This window comes from Nipponia nippon, unplaced genomic scaffold, assembly GCF_047370975.1.
Source record: "Nipponia nippon isolate SJK-2023a ecotype South Korea unplaced genomic scaffold, ASM4737097v1 scaffold_3, whole genome shotgun sequence".
Lineage (NCBI taxonomy): Eukaryota > Metazoa > Chordata > Aves > Pelecaniformes > Threskiornithidae > Nipponia > Nipponia nippon.
In genome coordinates this window covers 17,522,965-17,537,136 of record NW_028262347.1, presented here as the reverse complement: position 1 = coordinate 17,537,136, position 14,172 = coordinate 17,522,965, and the positions used below count along the sequence as shown (strand labels likewise).

The 14,172-nt window shown below is 45.0% G+C and overlaps 1 protein-coding gene across 1 annotated transcript in view; it reads left to right on the top strand.

Annotated features, from left to right (window-relative positions):
- Window positions 1-13,636, top strand: part of CELSR1 (cadherin EGF LAG seven-pass G-type receptor 1) — a 175,462-nt gene extending 161,826 nt beyond the window's left edge. Inside the window, exons 26-35 of the mRNA XM_087764364.1 lie at window positions 809-921; window positions 2,239-2,318; window positions 3,576-3,702; window positions 5,698-5,823; window positions 6,131-6,267; window positions 6,775-6,878; window positions 7,704-7,871; window positions 8,756-8,998; window positions 9,306-9,570; window positions 11,500-13,636. Of these exons, the coding sequence (XP_087620490.1) occupies window positions 809-921; window positions 2,239-2,318; window positions 3,576-3,702; window positions 5,698-5,823; window positions 6,131-6,267; window positions 6,775-6,878; window positions 7,704-7,871; window positions 8,756-8,998; window positions 9,306-9,570; window positions 11,500-11,524 (1,388 nt within the window). The 3' untranslated portion in view covers window positions 11,525-13,636. The remainder of the gene's footprint in view (window positions 1-808; window positions 922-2,238; window positions 2,319-3,575; window positions 3,703-5,697; window positions 5,824-6,130; window positions 6,268-6,774; window positions 6,879-7,703; window positions 7,872-8,755; window positions 8,999-9,305; window positions 9,571-11,499) is intronic.
- Window positions 13,637-14,172: the final 536 nt, after the last annotated feature.

The window sequence follows — 14,172 nt, the reverse complement described above, 5'->3', positions numbered from 1 at the left end:
TTTCTGTGTCTTGAAGAAGACCTCTGCAGTATTTTGCAGGTCAAAGGCAGCAATCCCAGTCCATCACCATATGGGCAAAGTGTAGGTCACCAAATCAGATGGCACTGTAAATCAGCTGGTGGAGGTTGAACTCAGAGACTCCCTTGGAATTGTCCAGGCTTTGAAAAATAAAACAATAAAAGGTGTGTTCTTAACTCAGTTGCCTTGGGGGCATTAGCAAACTCCATTTCAAATAGCACTGAAAGCAATGTGAGGTACCTGGGATGGCAGCTCAAAATGAATCCCACCTGAGCTCAAGCAGTTAACTCCCTTGAGTTCCCAGGTTCCTTTGTCTCTGGTGTTATTTTAGTGACAGCAAGCTCACAGCAGTTAAGAATGCACTTTTTTCGTAGTATAGACATCTCCTCAGTTATGATTCATGTCATTCTGCTGCATAGGCTTATTGAAATTCCTCAACATGTCACTCACCCTCAAGGCTTCATCACACTATGTGAGTATGACTGTAAAACTGTGCTGAAACAAAATTAATGTGGGACTTCCATTTATTGTCATTTTTATGCAGCTGAACTTTGTTCTGGTAGGTAAAACTTATAGTATCATTTGATATGGAGTGGTCAGTGTAAAGGTTTTGATTTATAAAAGTTTTATTTCAATACTTGCCTTGATTTTGACTTCCCAGACTGTCCTATTGAACACATTTTGCCATTATCGTTTGGTTTGTCAGACAGCAATTTGAAAATGTGCCTGGTTATATAGAAGATCTCAGCAGCACCTTTCTGATGTACTTTCTCTCCCTTTTGTGACCCAGGGCTTGCTGTTGGTCTGGATCCACAAGGCTATGGGAACCCTGATTTCTGCTGGTTGTCTGTTCATGACACCCTTATCTGGAGTTTCGCTGGGCCCATTGTAATTGTTGTAGTTGTAAGTACGGTGGAGTTGGCATCCTGAGCTGTCTCTTCCTGACTGCTACCTTTTCTTTTACGTTTTATCAACTAGTAGTCATAATGTGAAGTGACTGTATTCTTTACATTTGAAACTGATGTACTTGAGCTTGCTTCTTTTGCTTAAACAGATAAGACACGAGCTAAGCTCCTGGAAATCAGAGGGCTGCTTGCCAGTGTGAAGATTGCTTGTGGAGCAGTGGCTGTATGGCCAGAAACCTATTTATTTTTTCCCATTTCCTTTGTTCCATGTTCAAAGGGTTGGTCGGTGGGCATATAAAACAAATCAACAAAATGAGCCATAACAAGTCCCTTTATCCAGAAATCCTAAAGGAATATTAAATAATACCAATTTCAGGAATTTAAAAGAATTGGCTGGTGTTTAACTTCTCCCTTAAAACATCCCTCAGTAACAGAGCACCAGAAGATACCTATCAATGGTGTGATTGTATCTTGAATACCAAGTCTCATCTCCTCATCTCAAAAAGTATGAAGTAGACCTGGAAGTGGTGTAGACTGGAGTCACAAGTCGTCAGAGAGATGGGACAGCCCCTGCTGGAGAAACAACTGAGTGGACTAGGGGCCTTCAGCCTAGAGAAGAGAAAGCTGCAAAGAAAGGGATAGGGAGGAGCTTGTGGCAGCATGGTGGCCTGAAGAATATGACCATGGAGCCAACCGTTCAGTGTCTTTTCCAGCACAATTAGTAGTAGGAAGTGACAGATTCAGAACAAACAGGACGAGCTACATCGTCGCTCCACAGGCAGTTAAGTTAGAAACTCACAGAAACAAGACAATGGCGGTGGTAAAGCTTTGCATGGTTTCAGAAAGTAACTGGACAAATTCCCGGCATCCATATTCACAATGAATGATTAAGTACAAATGCACCACCCCACCTAGTACATCCCAGCTCTAGAAATCAGTGGAGGCTGGAGGAGTACTCAGAGGAATTATTGCCTGCTCTGTTACTATATTCTGCCTTGGCCCAGCTGAAACAAGATGCTGGGCTGAGTGGACTCTGGTCTGGACAAGGACAGCCATTCTTGAGTTTTTATGTTTCACTCAAGCCACTTTGCACAGGGCCGTCTTACTGGGTTTCATCCAGATCAAGTCCCAGGATGTTCTTTACTATGTTGGCTTGAAACGAGATGAATCTTGGAACTTTGAGATGTGTAAATTGAAGGAAACATATTCTTGGCACCACAAACCATTTTAGGATAAAAATGACATTGTCATTGAAAACTGAGCCCTAACAACTTTATAGAAGGAATCCATGCTGTTATTTCAATTTCCTTTTCAGATAAATACTGTCATCTTTATACTGGCAATGAAAGCATCATGCAGACGAAGACAACGTTCATTTGAAAAAACTGGAGTCATGTAAGTTTGGGTTCAAAAACCTGTAGAAAAAGTTCTGGCCAAGAACAGAATTGCCTAAAAGCAAGTGTTGGGGTCGGAAATAAGTAAGATATTTGAAGGAGACAGTCAGCATTGGTAGAGGCAGTTGGAGTTGCTTCACCAGCACCTACTCCTGGGATTTCCTTGGACACCACCACCAAGTGTAGGCAGGAGAAGGGAGGGGAGAGAGAAAGGTCTGGTGCCCAGATGGTATCGTTACAGTCCTTCCAGATCTTTCACTGTACTCCCTACTACACTGTCACTTCACCTCCACCCGTGGCATGCCCTGGTAAACATAGTTCTGGGTCTCCTTGTGCTCGCCCGTGGCTCAGAAACGTCTCTCCCCACGAATGCCTGCGTGATCAGCCATGTTGTGGCAGAGACCCATTGAGGTTCCTGTGCTGAGGGCCAGCCTCCCCCCATCCCGCTCCCCGTGGGACAAGCTGAAAGCCTCACAAGCTGCAACCTGCCGCCTTCCTGAGCTGCTGTGGCAGCCTGTTCCCATTAACGTCTGTTTTGCCCAAAGCTCAGAATTTACCTGTGAACTGAAATGTGATTAGCTAGTGGCAAGACAGCCCCTTTTTTTTTTCAAATAGGTAGCTGTATGAGATTTCAAAAGGCTGCTTCTAGCTATTTATCCAGCCATGGCTGTTGGGTAATTTTTTTAAGTTTCTTTTTTAAATCTCCCTAAACAGATGGAGTATAATTACTACTCAATGGCAGCTATTTTACTCATAATACAAAACTTTTGCCACTAGAATTGTGACCATCTTTTGAAAGCATCTATGGAAATAATGTTTCTAAGCAAACAAATACTCCCCTGAGTGCCCTCGATCCAAAACCTTGGGCTGTAATGTTGAGAAGGAACGTGAGAGTGAGCTCAGCAAACAGAAATGAGACGGACGTGGCCATTTACCGCCCAGATCTCTTCCTCAGAGTCAACAAGGCTGAACATTGTGGGCTTGGCAAACAGCCTGGTTTGTTTGAAGAAAACCTTGGAAACGAACTTGAAAAGAAAATACCTTTTTTTTACCTGAATATGCTAAGTCACTGAGTAGTGCAATGAGAGAGCTGGGAACTGGGAGCTGGTGAAGGAGCTGGTGAACACTGCCCTAATTTTCCCAAAGGTTCTTCCCAGTTGGTGAATCGTTGGGCATGTGCCACCACCTGTGTGGAGAAGTTGGGCTATTCTCTTGTATCTTGTCATGCTGCAAATGCCCGTCTGTGTTTGCTTTACAGCTCTGTGCTGCGAACAGCATTCCTGCTCTTGCTGCTCATCAGTGCCACATGGCTGCTGGGGCTGATGGCGGTGAACAGCGACGTCATGACGTTTCACTATCTCTTTGCCATTTTCAGCTGCCTGCAGGTAAGTTGGATGGCATCTTGTCCGTGGCAGACCTTGGTGAGCACACTGCTGCACCCAGACCTCCAAAAACCCGCTAAACATGAGTTGACTTAAGACGAACAGAGATGTCAAGTACAGTTTTTGCTCTCTTTTCTCAAAGAGGGGGTTCTTTTCACCAAAAACATATCTTTGAGTAATTGCATCTCTCACTTTTAGTCATTCTAAAGATAAGTGCTCTACTATTGTAACCTGTGACAGATAAATAACAGAAGGCAATTGTATCTCTGTCTTTCAAGAGACAAAAATCTTTGTTACTGTCTTCTGCCTGCTCATTGTTAACAGTTGTTATGTTGCTACGGCAAATAAGAGACTGTTTTATTTCACTCAGAGTGGATGGCTCCAAGTTCAAGGCTTTCACAAATTAAGTTACTGTTTAAGGAAATGAGCCAAATAATAATTTTCAAATACAACTCGTTGCATTAGGGATTTACTGGGTTGCCTGTCCTAGTGTGCACACTTATTCATTAAAGATGCAGAACATAGTTATTTGTAGGAGACCTGGCATGGAAGTAGTCATGAAGCTTCATGTTGGTCACAATTTTAATGTGACCAAGGATGGCAGTAACTGTCATAGCAAGTGCCTGCAGTATTAAAACAGCTACTGCTAGCAGGCCACTCTTGTCAGCTGCAGCACAACAGCCACAAATTGCAACCAAAGAGAAAAAGAAGTCTGATGGGTCTCCTCCGGAGATGACTGTCCATGCCCTGGGAGCACACCAGATAGGCCAGCCTGGAGCAAGGTTATTTTGCCACTGCAGTCGGTATGCTCTGAAATAAATGCACCTACTCAGGCTGTAAAACCAGGCTTCCACAAGCCTAAAATAAAATTAAATTAAATTAAATATAAACCTGATGAGAGGGAGGAAAGTCAGCAGCTGGAATTCTCCAAACTTGCCCAGAGAGGCACAGTGGTATGTGGCGTTTCACGTCATTGCCTTCTTTGAACTTGTATTTTTAAAGAGACATTTATGTGAATTTTATTAATGAATAATCCCAAAGTGCTAATGCCAGCTAAGACCGCATTTGATTGAAGGTTTAGAAAGTGAGCTTGAAATTTAAAGTTTCTCTAAGTCAATTGCTTTGGCTGAAATCATGAAATGGAGGCATCTTGTGATGTTGGTACAGCTGCAACTTCATGAGTGATTGGCTTCTCTATACTATATCTTCAACCAAAATTGGTAACAATTTGGCAGCTGCATGAATTCCCTCAGAGCAAATACATCTGAAGGCACACACATGTGTGCCCCCTGACCCCAGCGAAAGCTGTTAATGTGTGTTTCTGGCAGCCAACAGCTGCCCAGCCCTGAGGATTTCAGCGATTTTCCCACCTGGAGGTATTCCTGAACCAAGGAGCATATGGGGCAAAAGCTGGGACCTCTCTGCCTCCAGTATCTTTCCGTGTTTCACAAGGCTTTCTAAAGTTCTCTAAGCAACAGTATTAAGGACGCCTACCACAGAAGTTCCCCATTTCCAGAGGTTTTCACTAAAGGCTATGATATTTTTATGTGCTGCTGTGGATTTTATCTCATCATTGGTGCAAAAGCTCTAAAATCTTAATGCAAGTACAACCCTGAAACACCCTGCAGTGTCTTCCAGTGGGACATTGAGGTCCCCATTAGATATTTTAAGAAAAACGTTTCCTCCCAAACAACGAGGGAGGGTGACACCTACCATAAGCTCTGCTCTGTAAGTCCTGGAGGAACACATCGTTGTGGATATTTTCCCAGGCCCTTTATGCACATTTGAACATGGAAGCAAATTATGAAGAAGTCCTAGGAGATCAATCAATGCCATTTCAGTCAAAGACAGAAAATAGTTATTGCTATTGAAATCATGGACTATAAACTAGAATTCAGGGGTTATTTCAAAAAGGCTGTTCTCTAGTATCTGTTTGCATTTGCAGTTTGGTAGTAATGAATCATTAGATTTATCCTTCCTCTCTCTCAAATGATCCAGGGGCTGTTCATTTTCTTCTTCCACTGCGTATTTAACAAAGAAGTCAGGAAGCACTTGAAGAACACTTTAACTGGAAAGAAACCTCTTCCAGATGATTCCACTGCAACAAGAGCTACATTATTAACTGTAAGGAAAAAACACTGGGAAAAAACATCCTCTTGCTGGTAGAAGTTACCTAAATACACTTATCGGTGGCTTGTCAGTAGTTAAGTGAATTGTCTGATTGATTTCAGTGACTTGTACAAAGATTACTGATGGCCTCTCTCAAAAGTTTTGACTACTGTTTTAATTAAAACTTTTGAGAGGAAATAATTTTTTTTTCCTCGGCATCAAAAACCACTTGGTTCCTTCAAGACTTTTAATGCACTTGTAGGTAATGTGGGTTTTTGGTAGGATCATTCACTATTGTTTTGTGTCTTTTTTTTTCCTTCAGCGATCTCTGAACTGTAACAACACATACATAGAAGAGCCAAATATGTATCGCACAACTATTGGGGAATCCACTGTCTCCCTAGAAAGCACCGTCAGGTCAGCCAAGAGCCACAATAGCTACCTTGCTTATATTCTCAGGTAATCAGGTGGCAGATGCATGGCTTTCAGGTGCTTGCCTTCCCCTTTCCATTGCTCTTGTGGAAAACAGAAATGTTTTGGTTCAAATGCTACATGTTTTATGTCTTAACAGTTCTGGTTTATGTGACTGTCATTTTCTTCCATGCATTTTCTTTTGCATGCATCTTCGGTGGGGAGTTCCAACAGCGCAGTGGTTAATGTAAACATTAGGTTAACTATATGGGCTGTGCTGCTTGCCTGTTAAAATTCAGTCATGTCTCAAGGAGTGGGATTTAGCTTATTAACTTCAGGCTTTTCCAGAGTATGATTCATGTGGCCAAAGGCAGACAGCTACATTGGGATCACCTATGTCTTGCTGTAAAAGTGACCACATTGACAGTCAAGCACAGGCTGACTAGTGTCCACTGCAGCTGTCTGCATTTGACCAGAAGAATCTCATTGGCATGTCTGCCTTGTTAAGAACAGTAAAGTGACAAAGAAAGTTGTCCCCTGTTTTTATTCTCTAAGGGATGAGGCTGCTCATAAGCTCAGTGGATCCTCAAGTCAAGCAAGGGCTGGTCAGACTGAAGCAGATTCCTCCATTTTTCATAGGAATCCATCAAAATCCAATGGTAAGAATTATTTCTAAATGCCTTGACCCAGTTGTGCACCTTTTCCTTCTCAGCACTTTTTTCAAAGGCTTCTGTAATAGGAAGAACAGTTAGTCTGACTTCGTGTGTCTGATTCTCATTATGCTCTTGGCATAACAAGCTATGCAATGGCTGCTTTACTAGGGAATCCTGGAATGGAAATATCATGTATCAGCTTCTTGTGATGGTTCGGTTTTAATCTGACAGCTGTGACGGCTGTTGACAGTTTCTGGCGTCCCCTTTCTTTCTCACAGATTATGTGCTGTTGCTCTTGGTTTTTAATTGGAGATCTTTTAATGTTTGAGACCTTGAGGCAATATTCTCTTTTACTGCTACCTGTTTTGTACAAGAAAACGAGAAGTGTCTCTTACCTGACTTCCTTTCATTTGGGGTCTTGATGTTAAATTTTGTTGCCTTGTAACAGTTTTTAAGAGTGCATTTGCAGATTCTTGATATTTCTAGGTACCGTGGTTTGCCTGTGTTTTGTGTTGATTGAGATCCTGTGGAGTTACTGTTCTGCATATTGAATAGCGTAAAAAGTGTCCCCATTCTGTTCCGCACCTCCCATGCACATATAAGTTCCTGCCTCTTAGCTGAGCCATGCAGTCGTGCTTCCCATAATTACTTAGATGGACGCCACAGTCCTTGTGAATTAATCCTATGTACACTTACGGATGTAAGAGCTCATCCCTGGCATGGCCTGAACCAGACGCCTGCCTTTCCTTTCTCCTTGTGCATTTGTCAGATAGATTTGTTCAACTCCTGTCCATACTCTCATCGCTGTGTTTCCTCTTTCTGCATTTGTAGAGCACGATTCAGACTCTGACAGCGAACTGTCCCTCGATGAACACAGCAGCTCTTACGCCTCCTCCCATTCGTCAGACAGTGAGGAGGATGGGCTCGAGCCGGAGAAAAAGTGGAACACGTCCACTTCCAAAAATAACGAACGTGGCCCACTCCACAGCACACCCAAAGGTACTCCCAGTGCGAGGGGAGAGCAATGGGCTTATTCCGTTCTTTAAAATAGCTTTAGAGTAGCTGGGACAATTTTGCTAGACTAGCAGTACAATTGAGACAGCATCCCTACCGCTGTGCCTTGCTTTTTCTTCCTCACAAGGGCTTATTCACGGGGGTGACTGAGTGCAAGTAAAAGGATGCTTGAGCAAATCTGCGACTTAGAGTGCTCAGACAGACAGCAGTCAGTGCGTTTGCAGGCAGGTGCTACACAGCCAGGAAAGTCTCACGTGAAGGAAGAGGAAGAGGAGGAAGGAGCTGGTTATTTTGAGGGCAGGGGGAAGAAATACCTGCCTCTCCTCATGCAATACACAGGCATATGGATTTAGTGGGGTTGGGAAGGTCATGGACATAAAGAGTGGGAGATCATTGGCCATTGATATCAATACTGTGTGGCAGAGCGCAGGCATTTCTAGGCACAGTTCATCTTGTCCTAAAGATAAGTCAGCTTAGAGTGACAAATGTCCAGGCTGTGTGCTGGTGCTCTGCACAGACACAGCACAAGGTGCCTCAGGTGCCCCCACCCCTCAGAAGCCAGCATCCGCCGGGAGCTAGTGGGACCGCCAGCCCTGGAGAGCTGAGAGCACAGGTTTGACTCACACCTCTCAGTAATGAAGCCAAAAACCTTGCTCTGGGAAAGGTTTGGACACCCTGCCATCCTACCAGGCGTGTTTTGTGGGTGTTGCTGCACCCTAAGGGCAGTGCAGTCCAGCAAGGATCATCTGAAGCATTGCTCTGGTTTGACATACAACTCCTCCCCAGCCACAGGGAACAGGACTGGCTGGGCGGCGTTTGAGAAAACCTGTCAAAAGTGTTTTTCGAGCTAGTGTTTTTTTGCATTGCAGTTGATACCCTTCCCAATCATGTGAAACCCTATTGGCCCACAGAGTGCGTAACGGCCAGTGATGGCGAGGACCCCAGCGGGAAACAGAAACTCAAAGTTGAGACCAAGGTCAACGTAGAGCTTCACAGGGAAAACCAGGTGAACCATAGCAACGAAGCGCCCCAGGACAAAGAGAACGAGGGGCAGCAGAAGGAGAACAGACCTCTGTCCCACCAGAATAACCAGCAGCCGGAGCAGAGGAAAGGTAGCATGGCCAACCCAGCCTCACAGCTGGACTGGGAGACCGGGGGGGTTAATAAGCATTAATTAGTTCATATGGTAGCTCTATCAGGGAGGAGCACTTTCCAAATGGCTCCAACCTGTGTAACCAGATACGTCATGAGAATCTAGTAGGTAGTTGCTTAAGTCTAATATTTTGGTTTTGAAATAAAGTGATGAACTAGAAGTCTGATTAAGAAATATAAAATGTCACTTCTTGGATGTGTTCAGCTTGATAAATGAAATTACTGATACGTTTCAAAATTCTCATTATCCCCTCTTTTCTGTAACAGGTATCTTAAAAAATAAAGTCACCTACCCTCCCCCGCTGGTGGATAAGAATATGAAGAATCGACTGCGGGAAAAGCTATCGGATTACAATCAGACCACAATCTCATCCAGGACTACTTCCCTGGGGACAAATGATGGGGTCCGCTCTCCCTCAGACTCGGGGGTGACAGTAAAAAATGCTCGGAGGGAGCAGTCTCGAGACCAGCTCAACGGCATAGCCATGAATGTCCATGTGGGAACAGGACATGCTGACACCTCAGACTCAGAGTAAGTGTCACATCGGGATGCCCTGGCAGACCTGCTGTGGCTCTGGCCCCTCCTTCCACTTTCCAGCCCCAAACTCCCACTGAAGAAAGATTTCATTTGGTGACTGGGCCAGAGTCCTTCACCAGTGACTGTCCTGAGTGCTTGTCCATACCATGTCTACAAGCCACGGTGTTTCACTGATGAGAAGGCCAAAACCAGGTATCATAAGCAAGGTGCTGTGACAGACACCTGTCGCTGGTCACCCTGGCGTGCTCTGAATTGGCAAGCTGATGTGTTACTGGGGCACTGGGGACTAGAGCAACCTAGCTCTGCCCCATCCCCTTGCTGTGGGACTTGCTGCGCTTGGCGTGGTGACCCCTGGTCACAGCAAACCAGGCTCCCATGTCCACACAAATTATCTATCCCCTCCTTGCCTGGTGAGCTGCTGAAGTCATCGCCTTCCCCAGCCCATCACCAGGACAAGGATGGGGTTTTTCCGCTCCCTCATGCTGCGAGGCATCCAGGACAGCTCAGCAATGCCCACTCATGGCCCCAGGAGCTGTGCATGCCCTCAGGGGTGCTCTGCTCAGGGCTACCTCCTGCTCCTCTGCCCCCAACCCCTCACTTTCACCCCCCTTGGACCATGGGAACAGTTGTTTTTTCCTCTGTTTTTCACCTGTCCTCCCCTTTTGCAGCAGGGAGAGTGTTTGGGGCCATTAGGGACCTATCACTAATGGGGTACAGGTAATTATAATGTGGCCAGTAGCAGGCACCCAAGGAAGAGGATAAGTACAGGGCAAACATGGAGCAGCACTTCTTGATGTGTGTCCAGTAAGGCCAGCAAGAGCTGTTGTGGGTGTCTGGCAGCCAGCATGGAGGAGGGCAGGTTGGGGCAAGACCCCAGTGAAGAGGACCCCTGAGGAAGCCCAGTGTTTTGGGGGGGAAAGGCGTTAGGCGGGGGGGGTATGGGGTGGGTGTCGAGCTGGGCAGAGGGAAACGATTGCTGGGGCAGGAGATCCAAAGGCTGCAGAGAAAGTGCCATGTCAAGCTCGTGACCCTAAATTACCAGGTGTGTGATTCGCACCCACTGCATGGCGATCGGTGTGTGTATTTGCCCTTGTAAGCTAAATCAAACATTAACAAAAGGCTGAGCAAGCTTTCAGCCAAAGGGTGTTCTCAGAAACCTCGTTACTCATCATAATTCTCACATTTCAAGTGAGGACAACAGCCATATGTAAAGTCTGTGCAAACATTTTACACACATAGCCTTCCTTGTATTAACAAAAATAATAGTCCCATTCTTTCTCCAAACCAAGAGAAAATTTCTCACCCAGCTTTAACTCTGACATTGTCCCACCATGCTTTAGACACCTATGCTGTCTGGGTGCACGGACCATTCCCAGCTCACTGTAAAAGTACATCCTTGGGTTGCTGGGAACGGGCTGTTGAAATACATCTTGGTTAGCCAGGAAACAGAGATGTCTTTAGCAAGCAATAACTACTTGCTGCTACCAGGTAATACATTCATCACTGGAGAGTAACTAGCCAACTTTTACTAAGCAACTGTTTTATCTCCACACCTTTTGCATACCGTAAAACTCTGCTGTTTGACAGCAAAATGCATGAATCTGTCTGAAATACCAGGTTTCTAACAGCTTGTAAGATTTGTGTGTGAACCTCACATCTTCATCTAAGCATTAGCCAAACACAAGCCCTCCGTAGAGCTTCCTCTAAAGAGTGCATCTCTTGTGTGCGCCTACCTGGAATTGTTTCTCCCAGCTGGTCTTCCCCTCCAGGGCAGCATCCCCCTTGCAAGCGTTGGACTGGCAAGGCATGGTAACTCCATGGAGCAGGAGCCCTTACTGAAAAGCATTAGGGGGTTTTGGGTGGAGTGGTTTGCCTGTGCCTGTTTAACCCTAAGCCTGCATGATTACTTCTTCTCACTAACAGAGGCAGTAACGAAACTTCAATTTGAACCATCAGGAAACTGTGATCGCTACTGCGCGGTTCTGGACTCCTCACCGCGGGGTGCCGCCTGCCCGCCTCGGACTTCGTCGGAGTGACCGCGTAGCGAGGAGGACGAGGTGGGCATTGACTCCCGCGTGGTTTCACGTTATGGCAGACTCCTGACCGCTCACGGCAGAGACACAGTGCCCAGCTGTGCCTCCGATAAGGCTGCTGTGTGATACGCTCCGCGCCGCATGAACCCATGCCAAAACGCATGGAAATGGCCACAGGGATGCACTGTGAGGGACAGATACCTGCTCACAGTGCGGACGGTGCTGCAGGGGTTGCTTATTACTGGGGAGAACCAAGGAAAAACACGTTATTATCGCAGTGGACCTACAGTAAGTCAATCCATCAGCCTTAAGACAAGCACCAGGAGACGTCTCTTATGGAGTTTTGTCCGGCTACGGTGTGAACCCTTCGGCTTGCTGGGCTCTAGGAAGGAATATCCCTACAAGTGTCCTTTTGTTTCTATGCCAGCATCTCTCTCTACCCCCCTATGGACACGTTGTCTTAAGAAAAAAAAAATCCTTTATATATATATATAAAAAGTGTAGATACTTTTATATATTTTGTATGGTGTTGCTAAAGAAAAAGCTCCTTTGTATATTTTACGTTTATACTGATCTTCTTAATTTGATAATAGGAAATCAATTAAAAGAGGTTTTGATATTTTTTATATGAACATTGCACAATTTTACTTGAATTTGGCATTTGATAAAGTAACTGAGGTTTGCATGGAAGACACCTTAAGATGCAATGCAGTTTTCAAAGTAATACAGTAAAGATTACATCGAAATCCATGACTATAATTTATAAGTTTTGTTGACAGATTTTGGAACACTTTAAGGACACAGTATGTTTTTTTTGTAACCTATTCTAAAACCCAGAAAAAATGTTTTGTTTTTTCATTTCTTGGTGTTTTGACCTCTTCTCTCAAGTGCATTGAAATGTTTAGCAACAACTGCAGGACTAAAAATAAGTCATATCTTCATCTGAGACTTCAAGACAGTCCTTGTCTAGAAGAAGTTAAATCAATGTTTCCCTTACCAAGAACAAGAAGACAAGTGGTGTCAATGTATGGCAGGTTTTGACTTTGGTCTGGCTCTGCGACAAACTAGCACTCTGCGTGTCCCAAGAAGAGGGCCTTCCTCCTCCTGTGGGGCAAGTTCTGCCTCAGGTGCAGTATTTTATTTTACTGTTAATTTCTTTCCCGCTGGAGTCAGCACGTTCCTAATCAAAGCAGAAATACGAGTCTTCAAGGATGTCCAGGTTTCACTGCCTAGCGCTTTGACAAAGCCCTGGCCTTCCTGGTGTTTCAAAAAGCCCATGGAAGGCTTAAGGTTTCATGTTTCCCACAAAATATGCTGGTTTCAGAAGTATAGGAAAGTTAAGCGTGGCCTGTCTGCCATCTTCACCTTCCTGCAGTGTTTACAAGAAAAGAAAAAATAAGATGTGAAAAAGTTTGCATCCAACAGCATGGGGCAGAGCTCTGCTGGCGGCTCCCCGTGGTGGGAACACGCGACTCAAAGGGCAGCAGTGGAGTGGCCGTGGCCTGCTGTCTGCCACCACGGCTTTCAGGAGCTCCTCGCGCACCGTAGCAGCCCTTTTGGGAAAATACTGGCTTTCGTTTGTGTAACTGTGTGTGTGAAAGGGAAAAAACAGAAAATCAGACTAAATAAAATGCAGGAGTTTTGAGGAAAAAATGAAATAATACATACTGTAATCTTGGTTTCATTATATTGCTATGCATTTTCAAATGTATCGAGGAGGCCTTTGGAAGGGGGGAGGGAGGAAAGATGCTGTTCCTTCAAAAATTATGCAACATACTGTGTGACATTTTCTGACTGAAAAAAGTTTTGAACGTTTTAAGGGTCTGGCACTTGACTGTGTGCTCAGGCGTTGTGTATAACCCATGCTAGTTGTTCTTACATTTGTGTATGTATATTTTGTCCCAGTGAGATGTAGGTAGTTTTTATTTTGATCAGAATTGTTGCAGTAAATGAGGGTCAGTTGTATTAATGACAAAAAAATTAAAACCTATTTTTATGACTTTTTAAAAGCTTTATGGCAGATTAGACACTGGAGGTTGTTTGTTTTTTTTTTTAACAAATGTATATTTATTAATGTGCAGAACACTGGAATTGCAGCACAGATGAAAGGAGAATTTACAATAAATTAAGAATTTTTTTTGAACTTGTATCCTTCCTCTGGTGGTTTATTTTAAGTGCAGTACAGATGCTGAGGGTCCAAATGACATTTCCCGGGGTTTAGAACATAGCAGGAGAGGGGATGTACGGGTACCCACCGCACTTGCCGAGGAAGCAGCGGCTGTAAAGCATCAGCTGCCGGTGCCGCTCCCTGCGGGATGCTTCCAGCCCCAGGCGGTGTCTCGGGGCGGGTTTGCTCCGGGTGGACACGGACAGACACGCGCGCGATCCCCCTTCCAGCCCAGTGCCCTTGGCTGGCACAGGGTAGCACTGCATGCCTTGCGTTTCCATCCAAACCCGCGGCATTTCTCACACCTGGGAAACGGTCCGTGGAAGAAAAACACCCTCCGCTGACCCGGAGCAAAGCAGACCGCCAGGGAGGCCCTGGGTTTAGAAAGCAAAGTTT